General features: G+C 40.1%; 1 protein-coding gene and 1 long non-coding RNA gene across 2 annotated transcripts in view; one reads left to right on the forward strand and one right to left on the reverse strand.

The window, feature by feature from the left end:
- The window catches only part of LOC308654171, a 21,322-nt gene extending 18,910 nt beyond the window's left edge, over positions 1-2,412 (reverse strand). Inside the window, exon 1 of the long non-coding RNA XR_014023193.1 lies at positions 2,278-2,412. This is a non-coding gene — a long non-coding RNA (uncharacterized lncRNA). The remainder of the gene's footprint in view (positions 1-2,277) is intronic.
- On the forward strand, positions 2,237-11,889 carry CAMLG (calcium modulating ligand). Its single transcript, XM_081303209.1, has 4 exons — positions 2,237-2,543; positions 4,282-4,742; positions 6,239-6,304; positions 11,283-11,889. Exons 1-4 carry the CDS (start codon positions 2,372-2,374, stop codon positions 11,472-11,474), a joined length of 891 nt encoding a protein of 296 aa, XP_081159335.1. The 5' UTR covers positions 2,237-2,371; the 3' UTR covers positions 11,475-11,889.
- Positions 11,890-16,741: the final 4,852 nt, after the last annotated feature.

Raw genomic sequence — 16,741 nt, forward strand, 5'->3', positions numbered from 1 at the left:
GGAGAAGAAGCAACCCCTTTGTTGGGGGGGTTACTTTTTGTGGGCAATGACAAGCCAAAGACTGGGTTGCTCAGGAGTGCTTGCTGCTTGTTTCACATTCAAACAGTTCTTGCAGGGGGGGGGGTTCTGCATTCCAATGGTTTATGGGAATGGCTCTCTCTCTCTCTCCTCCCCCTCCCCCCCCCCTCGTGGTGGGGTTGAACCTGAGATTTTGTGTATGCCAGGCAACAGGCAAGTACTCTAGCACAGAGCCACATCCCCAGCCCTGGCACTTCTCTTTAGAGACTCGATTTATCTTTTCCTCTTGGTAATCTCAGATTCCTATCTCAATCCTGTACCATGTTTCCTTGCAAGGAGCCCAACAGGCTGATTTACACTGGAGCCTCAGGGACCTGGCCGTGGTCCCTCCCCTCTTAGCAAGTGTTGATGGAGTCTTTCACTTAGTTGATTACTGAATGCAAGGATTACATTTTTATTTTCCTGGGCCCATGGTGTTATTGTCAGGGTCCAGATCCTTGGTGTGCATAAGAAAGAATTGAGCAAGACACACAGAAGTCACAGGCAATGCACAGATTTATTAAAGGTGGAAGTAGCAGAGTGGGCCCAGCAAGAGAGACTCAAGGTCCTGATGTCTGGAAATCAGTGTCTTATATGCTTAGCTATGAGGTGTTCCCTTCCCTATACTGACCTGATTGAAGACCTTACCCACTGGTTACCTTATGATACCTGATTACTGTCCAATTTCCCCATTGGTTACTTTAGAAAACCTAATTAGAATACTGTCCAATTTACCCCCACTGGTCACTTTAAAACACCAAACCTGTGGCTGGCGTTGTCATGGTGATACATCCTCAGTGGCGGGAGTTGTCATGGTAACGGGACTTAAGGTAAACAGGGATGTGACCAGTTTTCTGTCTTGTCCTCCAGCCAAGTCCTTCTTATGTACCCTGCCTCTGCCATTTTGGCTTCCTGAAGTCCTACCTAACTGGCAATTTTGCCTGGGGGCTCCTGCCTCCATGTAAACTTACTTAAAATACTTTATAACTGTGCTGCTATTAAAGACGACTATAACTCAGATTTGGCTCGTTATTATATGATAATAATTGTTTCCTCTGATACTAAGAGAAACTAAAATCGGGCTGGGGATGTGGCTCAAGCGGTAGCACGCTCGCCTGGCATGCGTGCGGCCCGGGTTCGATCCTCAGCACCACATACAAAGATGTTGTGTCCGCCGAGAACTAAAAAATAAATATTAAAAATTCTCTCTCTCTCTCTCTCTCTCTCTCTCTCTCTCTCTCCTCTCACTCTCTCTTAAAAAAAAAAAAAAAAAAAAAAAGAAACTAAAATCGAAGCGTTTTCGTGGGCTCCCAAATTACTAGGGGCCCTCAACGTTGCGCCTACTGGGCCTGCTGTTCTAGGAACTGCAGCGGTGGACAAAACAAGGCTTGCCTTCACCGAGCTTGCATTCCAGCTAGTGAGACACAAACAAAATTAGTACACTTAGCATGGGGAGGTGATTGAGAGTGAAGGAGAAACAACGCAAAACAAGGGAACATAGAGGGCTGTGCGGTGTAATCCCAGCGGCTCAGGAGACTAAGGCGGGAGAACCGCGAGTTCAAAGCCAGCCTCAGCAATTTAGCGAGGTGCTAAGCAACACAGTGAGACCATGTCTCCATAAAACACAAAATAGGGCGGGGGACGTGGCTCAGTGGTCGAGTGCCCCTGAGTTCAATCCCCGGTACCAAACACACACTCAGAGTTCTGTTAATTTAGATAGAATGGACATGGAAGGCTTTCTTGGGAAAACCTCATTTGAACAAGAATGTAAGCCTAGAAGAAACCGGGCGTGTTTCCGGAAGAAGGGCGGTTCAGGATGAGAATCGGCATCCCCCAATAAATCCCAGTCAATGCTCCCCCAGGCGTCGCTCCCGCAGTTATGTATTTCCCAGCCGGCGAGCAGACCACAGAAGGTCTGGAGACAGGCGCCTGACGCTGCAATCTCCATTTTGCTTCCTGGCAATAATGTAGCATGAACCCGCTCCTCACTGGCGTCCTTGCCCACCCGTCAGGCCGAGTGCTGGTTTTCTTTACCTCCGCATGAACAGCGGAGGGGACTCAACAGCGGGGAAGGCAAGTAAGTGAGAGCCAGCGAAGGCGGGTAGGGACGCGTGCCCTCTTTGCCCTCACCCAAGATGGCGGCCAGAGCCTGTGCGCGGTCCCTCGGGCCGCGCGTGCTCAGCCGGCCGACTCTGGCACCGCGCTGGGGGGCGGACCTACCGTGGGAGGGTGACGTGTTTTCTGCGGCCCTAAGTCATCCGCGCCGACACCTCCTCTCTCACCACTGCCAGGTCCCTCACACTGTGGAGGAAGGATGGAGCCGGTGACCGTGGCCACCGACGGCGGGGACAGACCCGGGGCCTCGGCGGGCTCAGGCATGTCTGCTTCCCAGCGTCGGGCGGAGCTTCGGCGGAGAAAGCTGCTCATGAACTCGGAGCAGCGCATCAACCGCATCATGGGCTTTCACAGGCCCGGGAGCGGCGCGGGTGAGAGCCTCGGTTTCCCCTGAGTTTTCCGCCCACCCCTTACGGTCTTCAGGATCATTCTGCCCTCCCTCCTCCACTGCACTGACGTTGTGGACCAAACCCTGCTCGCTGACCTCCATTCTGCTCCTGCCTGTATAAGTGATGCCCCCCCCCCCCTTCTCACTCCTTAACTCCAGGACGGCCCTAGTCACTCCGCACAGTTTTCCCGGAGCTTCGCTGAGACTGTCCCCACCCGGTGCAAAGCTTTGGCCCCTGAGTCCCTCAGCCCTTTCTTGAAGGGAGTACATTTCATCCCCAGACTGACCTGTCCACCGCGCCCCTCAGGGCAATTGTTTTCGTTTCCATCTGTTCCACATGCTTTTCCTTCCATTGCCTTCCCGGCCTCTACTTTCTATTGCCTTTTGCTGTATAACTCTTGTCTTTATGAACTGCCTGCTCGTCCATCCTACGTGGATCAGGGACTCATATCTTGGTGTCGGTGTTCAGTGCTCTTAACACTGTGACCAACAGACCTTCTAGAAGAGATGGGGGGAAAGTGATCATCTTTTATAGACCCAACAGGTGCGACATCCTCACCTGAGATTTTTCTCTCATTAGGTGAGGTTACTGCGGTTTATTTCGGGAACCACATTTCACTCTAAAGGAAAGTACATTCTCACCCAAAGACTTGTCCCATAAATGCTTTTGAAGTGAATATAATTGAACACTTAGAATGCTAAGTTTAAATTTTAAGTGTGTTCTTAAGTGATTGCCTTAGTCAGTTTTTGCAAGCTCCTTAGATCTTCGTGACTTCTGTGAGGCTTGGGTAGTGTCAACTTCAGACAGTTCAAATGAGATGTAGGAGCACCCTTAGAAGAAACGTTTTTTCCATTAATGGTTAATATCAGGATCTTCTTTCTTTCTCAGAGCATTATTTATTATATATAATATTATATATAATAAATAACATGTATGTAATATATAATATATATGTTATAATATATATAATATTTATATATATACACACACATTTTGGTACCACGGGTGCTTCACCACTGAGCCACATCCCCAGCTTTTTTTTTTTTTTTTTTACATTTTATTTAGAGCAGAGTCTGGCCAAGTTGCTGAGGCTGGCTTTGAATTTATAATCCTTCTGCCTCAGCCTCCCTGTATTATAGGTGTGCCACTGCACCCGACTACTTAGTATCTTTCTGTATTTTGTTCTTTTGTTTTGAAACTTATTTCTATTTTGTTTTGTTTTGAATCAGCAGCATCCTAAAACTATGTAAGTACTTACTAATGGCTGCCCTAATGGCTGCCTAACAATAGTTGTAGGCTATGCCACACCCTATGCTCACAGGGCTCTGGATTCAGAAATTTTATTTTAAAATTCAGATCTTAAAAATCTTTAATGGCTTTGTATTTTTAACCAAATAAGCTAGTGCAACCAATGCAGTCATATTTCTGGAATATGTTATCCATGAAAAGTTGGTCTTGACAGCTTCTTCCATCCTTGAGTATCTTTCCTAGTTTATTAGTCCTATCTCCTACCCACAAAATTTGGATTATTTCCTCTGCAGGAATACTCTTGGGTGATATCGTTTGATGGTATAGAAAGAGGAACTTGTTTTTATTTTATGCAAAACGAGTATTTTGATTTAGTGACTGTCGAGTTTTAGCTGCAGCAACATATTTTAAAAATATTAACACATAACGCATGTGTAATAACAGAAGGCTTTTAATTTTTTTTCCCCCTTAGAAGAGGAAAGTCAAGCAAAATCAAAGCAGCAGGACAGTGATAAACTGAACTCCCTCAGCATTCCTTCCGTTTCAAAGCGAATAGTGCTGGGTGACTCAGTCAGTCCAGGAACAACTGACCAGCAGGGTGGTGTTGTGGAGGTAAAGGGGACCCAGCTGGGAGACAAATTGGACTCTTTTATTAAACCACCGGAGTGCAGTAATGATGTCAACCTTGAGCTCCGACAGCGAAACAGAGGGGACCTGACCACGGACACTGTCCAGAGGGGTTCTCGCCATGGCCTAGAACAGTACCTTTCCAGATTTGAAGAAGCAATGAAATTACGGAAACAGTTGATCAGTGAAAAGCCCAATCCAGATGATGGAAGTGCATCAGAAGAATTTGACTCTTTTCGAATATTTAGATTGGTGGGATGTGCTCTTCTTGCTCTTGGCGTCAGAGCTTTTGTTTGCAAATATTTGGTAAGGAAAGAGCTATAAACTGACTAAATTTGGAAAATGCAAGTTGGCTATATATGATAAGTACTTTTAATTCGCAGGATTAATTGCCAATATTAAGTTAATATCTACCAGATTTATGGAGCTATTTGGAGGTGTATTATATAAACTTCATTATTCACCATAGTTATAGAATGAGAGCCTATTAATAATTATTAAAGGTATTCTTTATGCCAGCTACCATAAAGTGCTTTGCTTGTAATAATTTATTTAATTTTCATCCTTTATGAACTAGATATCATTTAAATCTGTAAAGGAATGAAGACACGGGTTAAATCATTTGCCCAAGGTCACACGGCATCTAAGTGACAGCTGAGATTAAATCCAGGCAGTTTCATACTAGAACCAAAGGGTTAAGTGCCAATATAGAAAGTATATTAATTATTAAGTTCCAAATAGTATAGAGTTCCTGTGTGTCAAAAGGTATTTCAACATTTTCATAATGTTGAAGTAGTATGACAGGCCTTTTTTGTACCATGATGTGGTCCTGTTATTTTACAGTAGTGGAAGGCTGCAGAAAAGCATAGCTCATAGTTCACTCGCATCTTGCTCTTAGAACTATTTCTGTTCAATAGACATTTTAAGAATATCTACCATATATCAGGCACATAAACAAATTTTCCAGGTAATTAAGATTTATATCATTAAGCAAAACAGTTTTTGAAAATCTTTTTATGCAAATGTTTCTTTAGTTATAATCAACAGATCTGATTTTTTTTTCTCCCTGATAATAAATTATAGCAAAGATTGATGATGCTTTTAACATTTAGTGAGCTAGGTAGCTGCTTTTATCTCTCTTATCTAAAGGACTCTGTGCTTTCATGCTTTTAAAGCATCATCTCATTTTTGTGCCTCGTTTTTTCAGGAGCTTTTTTTTTTTTTTGCTTTGGTTTTCTTCACTATGAACTTTTCAATTGTTTAGTTCTCACTGCTCTCACTGTAATATGCCACCTAGTGATCTTTGCTTCTTGGTTCCCTTCATAATATTTTTAACTTTAGAAATAATTATGTAAATTAAGTGTTACTTTGATCTTTTCCATTTTGCCTAAGAAGCCAGATCATCAAGTCATTTTATCTATAGTGTGAATAGCTCCTCATTTGAGGGCTTAAGATGGTAGCCATCTGAGTTATTCTTTGCCCCAAAGTCTAAGGAATGAATGGTGTATATTTTGAGTGTTAGGCCTTTTAGGTATACTTCAGGTTGTCAGTTAGATCCTTCTAGGTGAAGGAAATTCATGATGTATTATTATATATCTAGCACTAGTGTATACTCTTAAATAATTTTAAAAGTAAATATTTATGAGAAGACTTTGGGGAAATTGAAAGAACTATATAACTTTCAGCCACTAAATTAGTATTTTATTGTAGTTTTTTGCTTGGAATTTTATAGCTTTTGTTTGATTTATTGTGGTTTGAATGATTATGTTGGAAATATTTAATTTTATCTTTTATCTTCACAGTCCATATTTGCTCCATTTCTTACTTTACAACTTGCATACATGGGACTGTACAAATATTTTCCCAAGGTAAATTAAAATCTTTTCTAAGTTTGGTGATGTATTTAGATTGATTCATGACTAGCTAATTTTAAGAACTTAAAAAAAAAAATGGTCCTGCTGGGTACAGTGGCTCATGCATGTAATTCCAGCAGCGCAGGAAGCTGAGGCAGGAGGATGGAAAGTTCAGAAACACCCTCAGCAAATGAGGCCCTAAGCAACTTAGCAAGACCTCATCTCAAAATAAATAAAAAAGGCTGGGGATGTGGCTCAGTGGTTAAGTGCCTCTGGGTTCAATCCCCAGTACCAAAACCAAAACTTGTCTGACCAAGTTTTATGTGGTTCTACTTGTGTTCTGGATCAGTGATGCTCAAAATATGGTTTGCCTGCCAGTGCTGATCTTCAAACTAATTATGTCTCAAGATGTATTAAGTTCAAAATGGAGCGATCAGTCCCAGCTGCTCAAGAGGTTGAGGCAGGAAGATTGTGAGTTCAAAGCCAGCCTCAGCAAAATCGAGGCACTAAGCAACTTAGTGAGACCCTGTCTCTAAATAAAATACAAAATAGGGATGGGGATGTGGCTCAGTGGTCCAGTGCCCCTGAGTTAAAAAACAAAAACAAACAAACAAAAAAACTCACATAAAACTTGGTCAGACAAGTAAAGTTATCTTGGATATCAGGCAACTTGAGCTCCATAAGACTGTGTATACATCTACAGTCCCTGGTACTCCCCAAAAATAATAAAGTGGATAATCAGGAATTTTCGTAGTACTTTTATATTATCATACACTTTCATTATATTTTACAAAAATGTTGGTCCATGTGGTTTGAGGTCCTTAGGGTAGTATTAATAGTACTTGTCTAAGAAAAGTGTTCAATTTAATTACTAATTAACTTTAGTAATTCATTTTATTTATAATAAAAGAAATACATTTTTTTTTTAAAGAGAGAGTGAGAGAGGAGAGAGAGTGAGAGAATTTTTAATATTTATTTTTTTTAGTTCTCGGCGGACACAACATCTTTGTTGGTATGTGGTGCTGAGGATCGAACCCGAGCGCGCCACATCCCCAGCCCAAAAGAAATAAATTTTAAAAATTGGTTTGAGGGCTGGGATTGTGGCTCTTCGGTAGAACGCTGGCCTAACACAGGCAGGACCTGGGTTCAATCCTCAGCACCACAAAAAATAAAGGCATTGTGTTGTGTCCATCTACACCTAAAAAATAAATAAAGATAAAATAAAATTATTTTGACTATCTTACTATGCCCCTTATTGAACACTTGGTAACAATGCACTTTATCTTTATTTGAGTTTTTTGGGTTTTTTATTTTTTATTTTTTTGGCTGAAAAATGACTAGTTGGCTGTTTGCTTAGCCTTTTTTTTTTTTTTTTTTTGTATGGGTGGTGCTGGGATCCAACTCAGGGCCTCATGCATGCTAGACAGTGCTCTACCACTGAGTAATACCCTCAGCCCTGCTTAGTCATTTCTTTTTCTTTAGAACTGGGGATTCATATTAGGGGTGCTCAACCACTGAGCCATATCCCCAGTCTTTTTTATATTTTATTTAGAGATAGGGTCTTGCTGAGTCACTTGGGGCCTCACTAAATTGCTGAGGCTGGTTTTGAACTCTTGATCCTCCTGCCACAGCCTCCACAGCTGCTGGGATTACAGGCATTCACCCCATGCTTAGTCATTTCTAATGGGCCAATAGATCTGTTTTTGGTTTTGATGGATTTAAAATATTTGTGTTTTGAAGCTCAAATTGGTCAAATACAGAAAGTAAAAGAGTAAAGAAAGAAATATCATTTTAATTAAAGCATTGGCCTAGAAGTTCATTCTTGCATTGGGGATGTAGCTCAGAGTTGGAGCACTTGCCTCTTGCCTAGCATACACAAGCCCCTGGGTTTGATCCTCAGCACCATAAACACACAAAAGAAGTTTTCCCTATAGTCATAGTGGTAAGCTGTCCAAGAAATATTAAAAGAGAAAAATAAAAAGTGTAGAAGTATGATCTGTAGCATACTCCTTTTTTTGTGTGTGAAAAGGATGCAAAATAATTCATATTTGATTTTGTTTATATATTCATGAAACTATTAACAGTAATAGTATTGGGGCTGGGGATGTGGCTCAAGCCGTAGTGCGCTCGCCTGGCATGCGTGTGGCCCGGGTTCGATCCTCAGCACCACATACCAACAAAGATGCTGTGTCCGCTGAGAACTAAAAAATAAATATTAAAAATTTTCTCTCTCTCTCTCTCACTCTCTCTCCTCTCTCACTCTCTCTTTAAAAAAATAAATAAATAAAAGCTATTTTAAAAAAACAGTAATAGTATTAACAGTAATAGTAACAGAGCTGTGTATAGATTACTAGGTAAATGGGGGAGAAACAAGAAAGGGAGACTTTTACACTTTCGACAAAACAACATTTTGTTATGGTGGTTTCTTTCTTTCTTTTTTCTTTTTTTTTTTTTTGGTACCAGGGATTGAACCCAGGGGTGCTTAACCACTGAGCCACATCTCATCCCTTTTTATTTTTTTAATTTTGAGACAGGTCTCACTAAGTTGCTTAGGGCCTCATTAAATTGCTTAGGCTGGCTTTGAACCTGCAATCAGCCTCCCAGCCACTGGGATTACAGGCATGCTCCACCCTGCCTGTTTTGTTATGTTAGGTTTTTCCCCTTTTCTTTGTGGTGCTGGGGATTGAATCCAAGGGCACTCTACCTCTTAGCTACATTCCCAACCCCAGTCCTTTTTATTTTTTACTTTGAGACTGGGTCTAAGTTAAACTTCCTGTGTTAGCCTCAAATTTTAGAATCCTTCTGCCTCAGCCTCTGGAGGAGCTGGGATTATATGCATGTGCCAATGTGCCCAGATGCTGCAGTAGTTTTTAAACACACAAATGAAAGAATTGTGCAGTGAACACTATCTTTACTATGTAGATTCTGTAATTAACCTCTCATTATATTTGTCATGTATAGAATTTTTTATTTTCAAATCCATCTTATTTTTCTTGCTCTATTTCAAAGTATGTTATAGATGTACATATCTGTATACTTCACCCCTCTAACATATCATTAACTCCAAGTCAATGTTTATGGTTCTTTTTATTTTTTTAGGGAGGGTTTACTGGGGATTAAACCTAGAGGTGCTTTACCACTAAGCTATATTCCCAATCCTTTTTAAATTTTTTTTTTTTTTTTTTTTTTTGAGACAGACTCTAGCTCAGTTATTAGGACTTCATTAAATTGCTGAGACTGGCCTCAAATTTATAATCCTCTTTCCTCAAAACTCCTTAGTCACTGGGATTATAGGTGAACATCCCCTTACCCAGCTGGTTCTTTTTTGTTTTGTTTTGTTTTTGCACTGGTGTAGAACCCAGGGATGTCTTACCACTGAGCCATATCCTCAGCCCTACTTTGTATTTTATTTAGAAACAGAGTCTCTGAGTTGTTTAGGGCCTTGCTAAATTGCTGAGGATGGCTTTGAACTTGTGATCCTCCTGCCACAGCCTCCAGAGCTGCTGGGATTCAGGTGTACACCACTATGCCTAGTTTATTTTTATTTTTTATTTTGAGACAAGGTCTTGCTAAGTTGCTGAGACTGACTAGCTGGTTCTTTTTATTTAAGGTTAACTTTTTGTAAAGGAAATGCGCATGTTCTAAGTGAACCATTTGATAAGTTCTGACAACCTGCAAAACTCAAGGTTTAGAATCTTGTATCATCCCAGAAAGTTTGATTGTGTCCCTTTCCAGGCACTCCCAGTTCCTCTCCCACAAAGGTCTAATTTTCTTTTTCCCACCATAAATTAGTTTTTTTTAGTAATTAATAGGATCATTTATTCCTTTTTGTGTTTTTATAAGCCTTCTTTAATTCTGCATGATATTTTTGAGATTCATCAAGTTTTTGAGTATATTTATAGTTGATTCCATTTTATTTTGGTGAGTGATAAATCAGGAGTATGAATAAATCCATTTGTTTATTTGATTTCCTGTTGATGGATATCATGGCTGTTCCCAGTTTTGGGTCATTTTGACTAAAGTTTTAATTCTAAGAAACTTTCTCTGTGTCTTGGTGGACATGGGCTTCATTTTTCTTAGTTAATTATAACTTTTATTTTTAATTTTTATGTATTTATTTTTAGACAGGGTCCCTCTCTGTTGCCCAGGCTGGTCTTAAACTCCTGGGCCGAAGCCATCCTCCCACTTGAGCTTCCTGAATACTTGGGACTGCAGGTGCACCACCATATCTGGCATAACTTTTTATATTTCTAAAATTATTGAACCATGTGAGTGGTTTTCTTGATACCAATCAATAACTTTTTTTAAAAAAGCAACTTTGAATTTTTTTTTAAAAATGAGACAATAAATGTTCTCTCTTCCCACAAAAGTATTCTTGTCCGATGATATCCTGTTGTGCATGTAATCAGGTGTGAATTTCTTTGCATATCATGTAGGACCTTTAAGGATGTTCCTGTGATATGGTTACAAATTACTCAGTGTTCTCCAGTATGATCAGCATTCTTCTGCCTCTGGCTTTTGTTATCATGAGACTTAAAATAAGATTTCTCATCTTATTTCTCCCAATCTAAGTGCTGCTCCTTCTTGAAGACCTGTTTTCTACCTCCTATAGAATTATTCCTTTATTTACAGAAAACTGGGACAATTTCTATCTCCTTTGAGCCCTAATGCCACATTGTCCGTGTCATTCATTTAGCAGTTATTGAAGTCCTAACTAATAATGATTTTCCTGTTTTTTGCCTTGTGGTATCATGTATATTTCAAATTGTGCCTTGTTTCCAAGATGACACCTTTTAAAAATTTTTGATAGAATCTTACCTGCTATTGCCTATAGTTTACTGATTTGCCTATTGTATTCTCAGTAAATGCTAGCATGTTGTTTTAAAACTTTCTTAACAAGCTCTAAACCAGTTAGGCAGAATTCATCATGTTTTATAGAGTTTATGTAGTCTGCTGAAAGATGTAAAGTTAATTTGAATCTTTGTCTTTACAGAGTGAAAAGAAAATAAAGACAACAGTATTGACAGCAGCACTTCTATTATCTGGAATTCCTGCTGAAGTGATAAATCGATCAATGGATACCTATAGCAAAATGGGTGAAGTCTTCACAGATCTCTGTGTCTACTTTTTCACTTTTATCTTCTGTCATGAACTGCTCGATTACTGGGGCTCTGAAGTACCATGAAGCCTGCAGAACTCAGAAGAAGCTTACAAAAAAACCAATTATTCTTCTATATTGCAGTGTCTCTAAAAGAGGCATATCAGTTTACACCTTTATATAATTTTATTTCATAGGGATTATAAAGCTAATAGGAAAGGAATGACAGGTTCCTTGATTTGAAAATGTTACATTTGTATTAGTATTACTATGAAAAATAGAATACCAGTGTCATTAATGATTTTCCTTGTTTAATTAGAATCCCTAGTCTATATATCTTTTCCCTAACTTCTCAGATTTGTAATTCCTCTTTTGGGGCCTGAGCTAATGCTTTGAGAGAGCAGATAAATGTGGTCTCAGCCAGCCCTGAAGATTGTTTCTTGTATTTGTGTCATTCTGTCCTGAAAAATGAAACCATCCTAAAAATAAAATGAAAAAAAATGAATTGAGTATTAAATCATTTGGTACTACATTTTTTTTTTTTTTTACAGATTTTTGTATGGTCTATTTGGTTAATACTCATGATATTAAAAACACATACTTTATTTTGTATGCTCACTAAGTCTTATTTTGTATAATTTTATTTTAAACCAGAGTAACAGAATAATTTAAGTCTGTTCCTTTGGTTTGAGATTAAGATTACAAGCATACACATTTTCTGATTTCAAAATGAATCTAGAGAGAAATATAAAGCATCCTTAGACTTGTCACCCCCTTAATCCCTAGGAAAACACTAGTGATCTTGAATTGCATGTTTACCACTTTTGTTTCCTTAAATTAAAAAAAAAGTAGGGGGTAGGCATGGTGATGCATTCCTGTAATCCCAGTGATGGATAGGTTGAGGCAGGAGGATCATAAGTTTGAGGCCAGCCTAAGCATTTTAACAAGACCCTCAGCAACTAAATAAGAGTGTGTTTCATTCTCAAATTTTTAGCCTTCGACCCACTCTGGCTTCATGAGTGAAGGTTGGAGACGTGAGGAACCACTAGGGAGTTTTGAATTAAAGAGACAAGACTCTAATTACCTTTTTTTTTTTTTTTGAGAGTTTTTTTTAATATTTATTTTTTTAGTTTTCGGCGGACACAACATCTTTGTTTGTATGTGGTGCTGAGGATCGAACCCGGGCCGCACGTATGCCAGGCGAGCACGCTACCGCTTGAGCCACATCCCCAGCCCTCTAATTACCTTTAAACTAGCTTCAGGATGGCTCCTCCTAGCTCCAGCCTCCAGCCACCCAATGTGGTAGTGAAAGTTTACTGAAGAGAGGAGAGAGAGAGAGAGAACACGCCAGGGAAGGGAACAAAAGATTCTGGGGAAAATCCCATCCAATGAAGATTAAGAGGGGCAGCGTCCCAAGGTGGGGGGGGGGATGATTAGCCCTCAATCGGACCTGGAGAAGGGTGGGGAAAGCTCTGACACAGCTGTGTCTAAGGGTCTCTCACCCAGACAGGGAGGTAACTCAAATCATGTGCAAGGATGGCCTCCCACATAAATTTATATACCAAGAAGACCTGTAAGACAATGGAATATTACTCAGCACTAAAAAGTAATAAGATCATGGCATTTGCAGGCAAATGGATGGCATTAGAGCAGATTATGCTAAGTGAAGTTAGCCAATCCCCCCAAAAAAACCAATGCCCAATGCCTTCTCTGATATAAGGGGGGTGACTCAAAATGGGATAGGGAAGAAGAGCACGAGAAGAAGACTACCACTAAATAGGGAAGAGAAGTGGGAGGGAAAAAGAGGGAGAAGGGGAGTTGCACAGAAGATGGAAGGAGAACCTCATTGTTACACAGAATACATATATGATGTTGTAATGAGAAAAAGAAAATCAAGTGTGTCACATTAGATTGGATAGAGAGAAAGGATGGGAGAGGAGGGGAGGAGTAGGGAGGATATGAAGGGCAACAGAATAGACAATATGATTGATGTATGTACATTCCATGTATGTATTATATGTCAAAATTCATTCTGCTGTCATGTATGACTAAAATAAAAAAAAGAATTTTTAAAAATTTAAAAAAACAGGAATAGAGATGTAAAGTAAAAAAAGAAAAAAAAAGAAGACCTGTAAGATACCTGTTGTTGCCACTTTTTCTCTACAGTTGATTGACATCCCCCTGATTATTTGCTTCAGTATGTTGAATAATATCAGATGGAAATGGAATCTCTTCGTGTTCAGAAAAATTTAAAATCTTTTTAGGAATTTTGACATATATGTCAGCTAAATGACTGACAAATATGGTCATTTAAATAGGACATCTTCAACCATGTCACCCAGTGGGTTTTTTAGTCTGATTAATTATTCCCAGTGGTATTAAAAACAGATGATTATAAGTTTCTCAGAACTGAGTCAGAATCAAAATCTGCTTTGGAAGCCAGGGCTATTTGCTCTAAGTGACATATTCGAGAGAGTAGCAGCTTCCCGCAGGACAGAGAAGTAATGTGAATTAACCACCAATGTATTGTGGTCATAAATTATTATGGCAGTGAGAATTGCCTTGTTAATGGGTTCTCTCAGAGGGGAGTTGAAATAAAGTGTCTTCAAATGAGCCTAGATCTAGGTATCATGCCTAGATTCTAGTTCTAGCAAGATGAGTGATATAGGACTAAGTGTGTTTCCTGAGTGTCCGTTTTCTTAAAATCAAGAAATTTGAGTATGTGATTAAAAAATCTGTTCCAGCTGGGCGTGCTGGCAATGCCTGTAATCCCAGTGGTGTGGGAGGCTGAGACAGGAGGGTCATGAGTTTAAAGCCAGCCTCAGCAAAAGCAAGGTATTGAGCAACTCAGTGAGACCCTGTCTCTAAATAAAATACAAAGTAGGGCTGGGGATGTGGCTCAGTGGCTGAGTGCCCCCGAGTTTAATACTCTGTACCCCCCCCCAAAAAAAATCTGTTCCACCTATTAACATTAATTCTGTGACCAAGCAATATTCAAATTGCGTTACATCCATTCCCTCTGCATGATCTCACCAGTCCATGGCTGTACTATACTTAATATAAATTGCTAGTAACCCACTTCTCTCCCACTTCTATTTCTCCCTTGTACTCCAGATTCATATAACACCTTATACAGCCATAAGTTCCTGGAAGTGTAGTAGGCATCTCAAGCATCTCACATCATGACTAAAACAGAATTGCTCATTTCTTTCCTTCCCCGTCAAATGCTGCTCCCATGCCTTTCTCATCTCCATACATTATGACAATCAAACTATAGCTCTGTTCAAAATCTGGGAGTCTGGGCTGGGGTGTGGCTCAGGGGTGTGGCTCAGTGGCAGAGCACTTGCCTAGCATGTGCGAGGCACTGGGTTCAAGTCTCAGCATCACATATAAATAAATAAAGACCCATCAATAACTAATAAAAATATATTTTTAAAAAGCCTGGGAGTCATCTTTCTTCTTCCCTTTCCCTCACAGCTTACAGCCAAATGATCAGTTTGTTTTGAGAGCTTCCCCCAGAATACATCTGGAATCTGACCATATCTTGTCTCCACTGGTTAAGTCACTAGTGGTTTTCTTTTTCTTTTTTTTTTTTAATATTTATTTTTTAGTTCTCGGCGGACACAACATCTTTGTTGGTATGTGGTGCTGAGGATCGAACCCCGGCCGCACGCATGCCAGGCGAGCGCGCTACCGCTTGAGCCACATCCCCAGCCCCACTAGTGGTTTTCTATTTTTGTTTTTGTTTTGTTTTGAGAAGGCTCCTGCTATGTTGTCCAGGCTGGCATCTCAGCCTCTGGAGCAGCAGAACACCTGGAACTACAGGACCCCAGGTGGCCTGTTTTCCTATTTCTCTTAGACTGAAATCCATCTCCTTCCCTATAGCCTACATCCCAGCAACTTATGTAGCTCTGGTACCTGTCCCTCCTTGGTAATATTGGTTCAGTCCTTCCTTACCCTTGGCAGGGTGCCAGACTCTCCAGTCTATCCCTCTTCAATGCAGCTCACAGCTCACACAGGCAGGCAACCGCCATAGGGATGAGAGCTGGAACTCAGCTTGGAATCTTAACCTTACACTATTTTTATTTTACTTTAAAAAATCATCTTTATTTGATATTAAATTTTATATAGAATAAAACATCAATTCAAACTGTATAGTTTGCTAGGCATGGTGGCACACCCCTGTAATCCCAGCTACTCAGAAGACTAAGCAGGAGGATCACAAATTTGAGACCTGCCTGGGCAATTTACCTAGATCCTGTGTCAAAGTAAAATAGGCAGAGGATGTAGGTCAGTGGTAGAGGGTTTAACATGCATGAAGCCCTGGTTTCAGTTCCTAGTACCGCAAAAATTAACTTAAGTGTAATTCAATGAATTTTAACAAATGCCACAATAAAGATATAGTACTTTATATCTTTATAACTGCCACACAACTGCCACAATAAAGATATAGTACTTTTGCCCAGCATGGTGGCGCCCGCCTATAATCCCAGCAGCTTGGGAGGCTGAGGCAGAAGGATCATGAGTTCAAAGATAGCTTCAACAACGGCGAGGTGCTAAGTAATTCAGTGAGACCCTGTCTCTAAATAAAATACAAAATAGGACAGGGAATGTGGCTCAGTGGTCAAGTGCCCCTGAGTTCAATCCCCAGTACTAAAAAAATAAATAAATAAAAATAAAAAAAGGTATAGTGCTTTTCTATTTAGGTGTAAGAAAGTATATAGCAGTACAGTTACATGTAGGGTAAAAATGAGAGATTCTTCCCCAACTTCATGACAGCTTTCTGCAAAATCTTGGGTATGTGTTCCACCAGACCATTAATTCCCAATCTTGGCTACTTCAGGGTCTCCTAGGAAGCTTAAAAATCCCCAATGCTTCAGGGTATGGCACAGGCCTGTAAACCCAGCCACTGAGGAGGCTTAGGCAACATGATTGCAAGTTGGAGGCCAGCCTCAGCAACTTAGTGAGGTTTTAAAGAGTTTAGGGAGACTCTGTCTCAAAATAAAACATTCAAAGGGTTAGGGCTATATAGCTCAGTATTAAAGTGCCCCTGGGTCAATCTCCAGTTAAAAAAAAAACAAAAACAGAGCTGGGGTTGTGGCTCAGAGGTAGAGTGCTCGCCTACCATGCATGAGGCACTGGGTTCAATCCTCAGCACCACATAAAGATAAAATAAAGATACTGTTGTAACTAAAAATAAACGAAAAACTGACTAAGTAAGTCAGGTCATCAATGGAAACCCAGGCATTCATATCTGATTTTCCTTAACCCTTCTCAGGGCAGGCAATGTTGAGGGGAGGGAAAAAATAAATAAATATATATTACATATAAATATATATTTATATAAAAATCTT

The sequence above is a fragment of the Spermophilus citellus genome (genome assembly GCF_964194105.1).
Source record: "Spermophilus citellus genome assembly, chromosome: 1".
Taxonomy (NCBI): domain Eukaryota; kingdom Metazoa; phylum Chordata; class Mammalia; order Rodentia; family Sciuridae; genus Spermophilus; species Spermophilus citellus.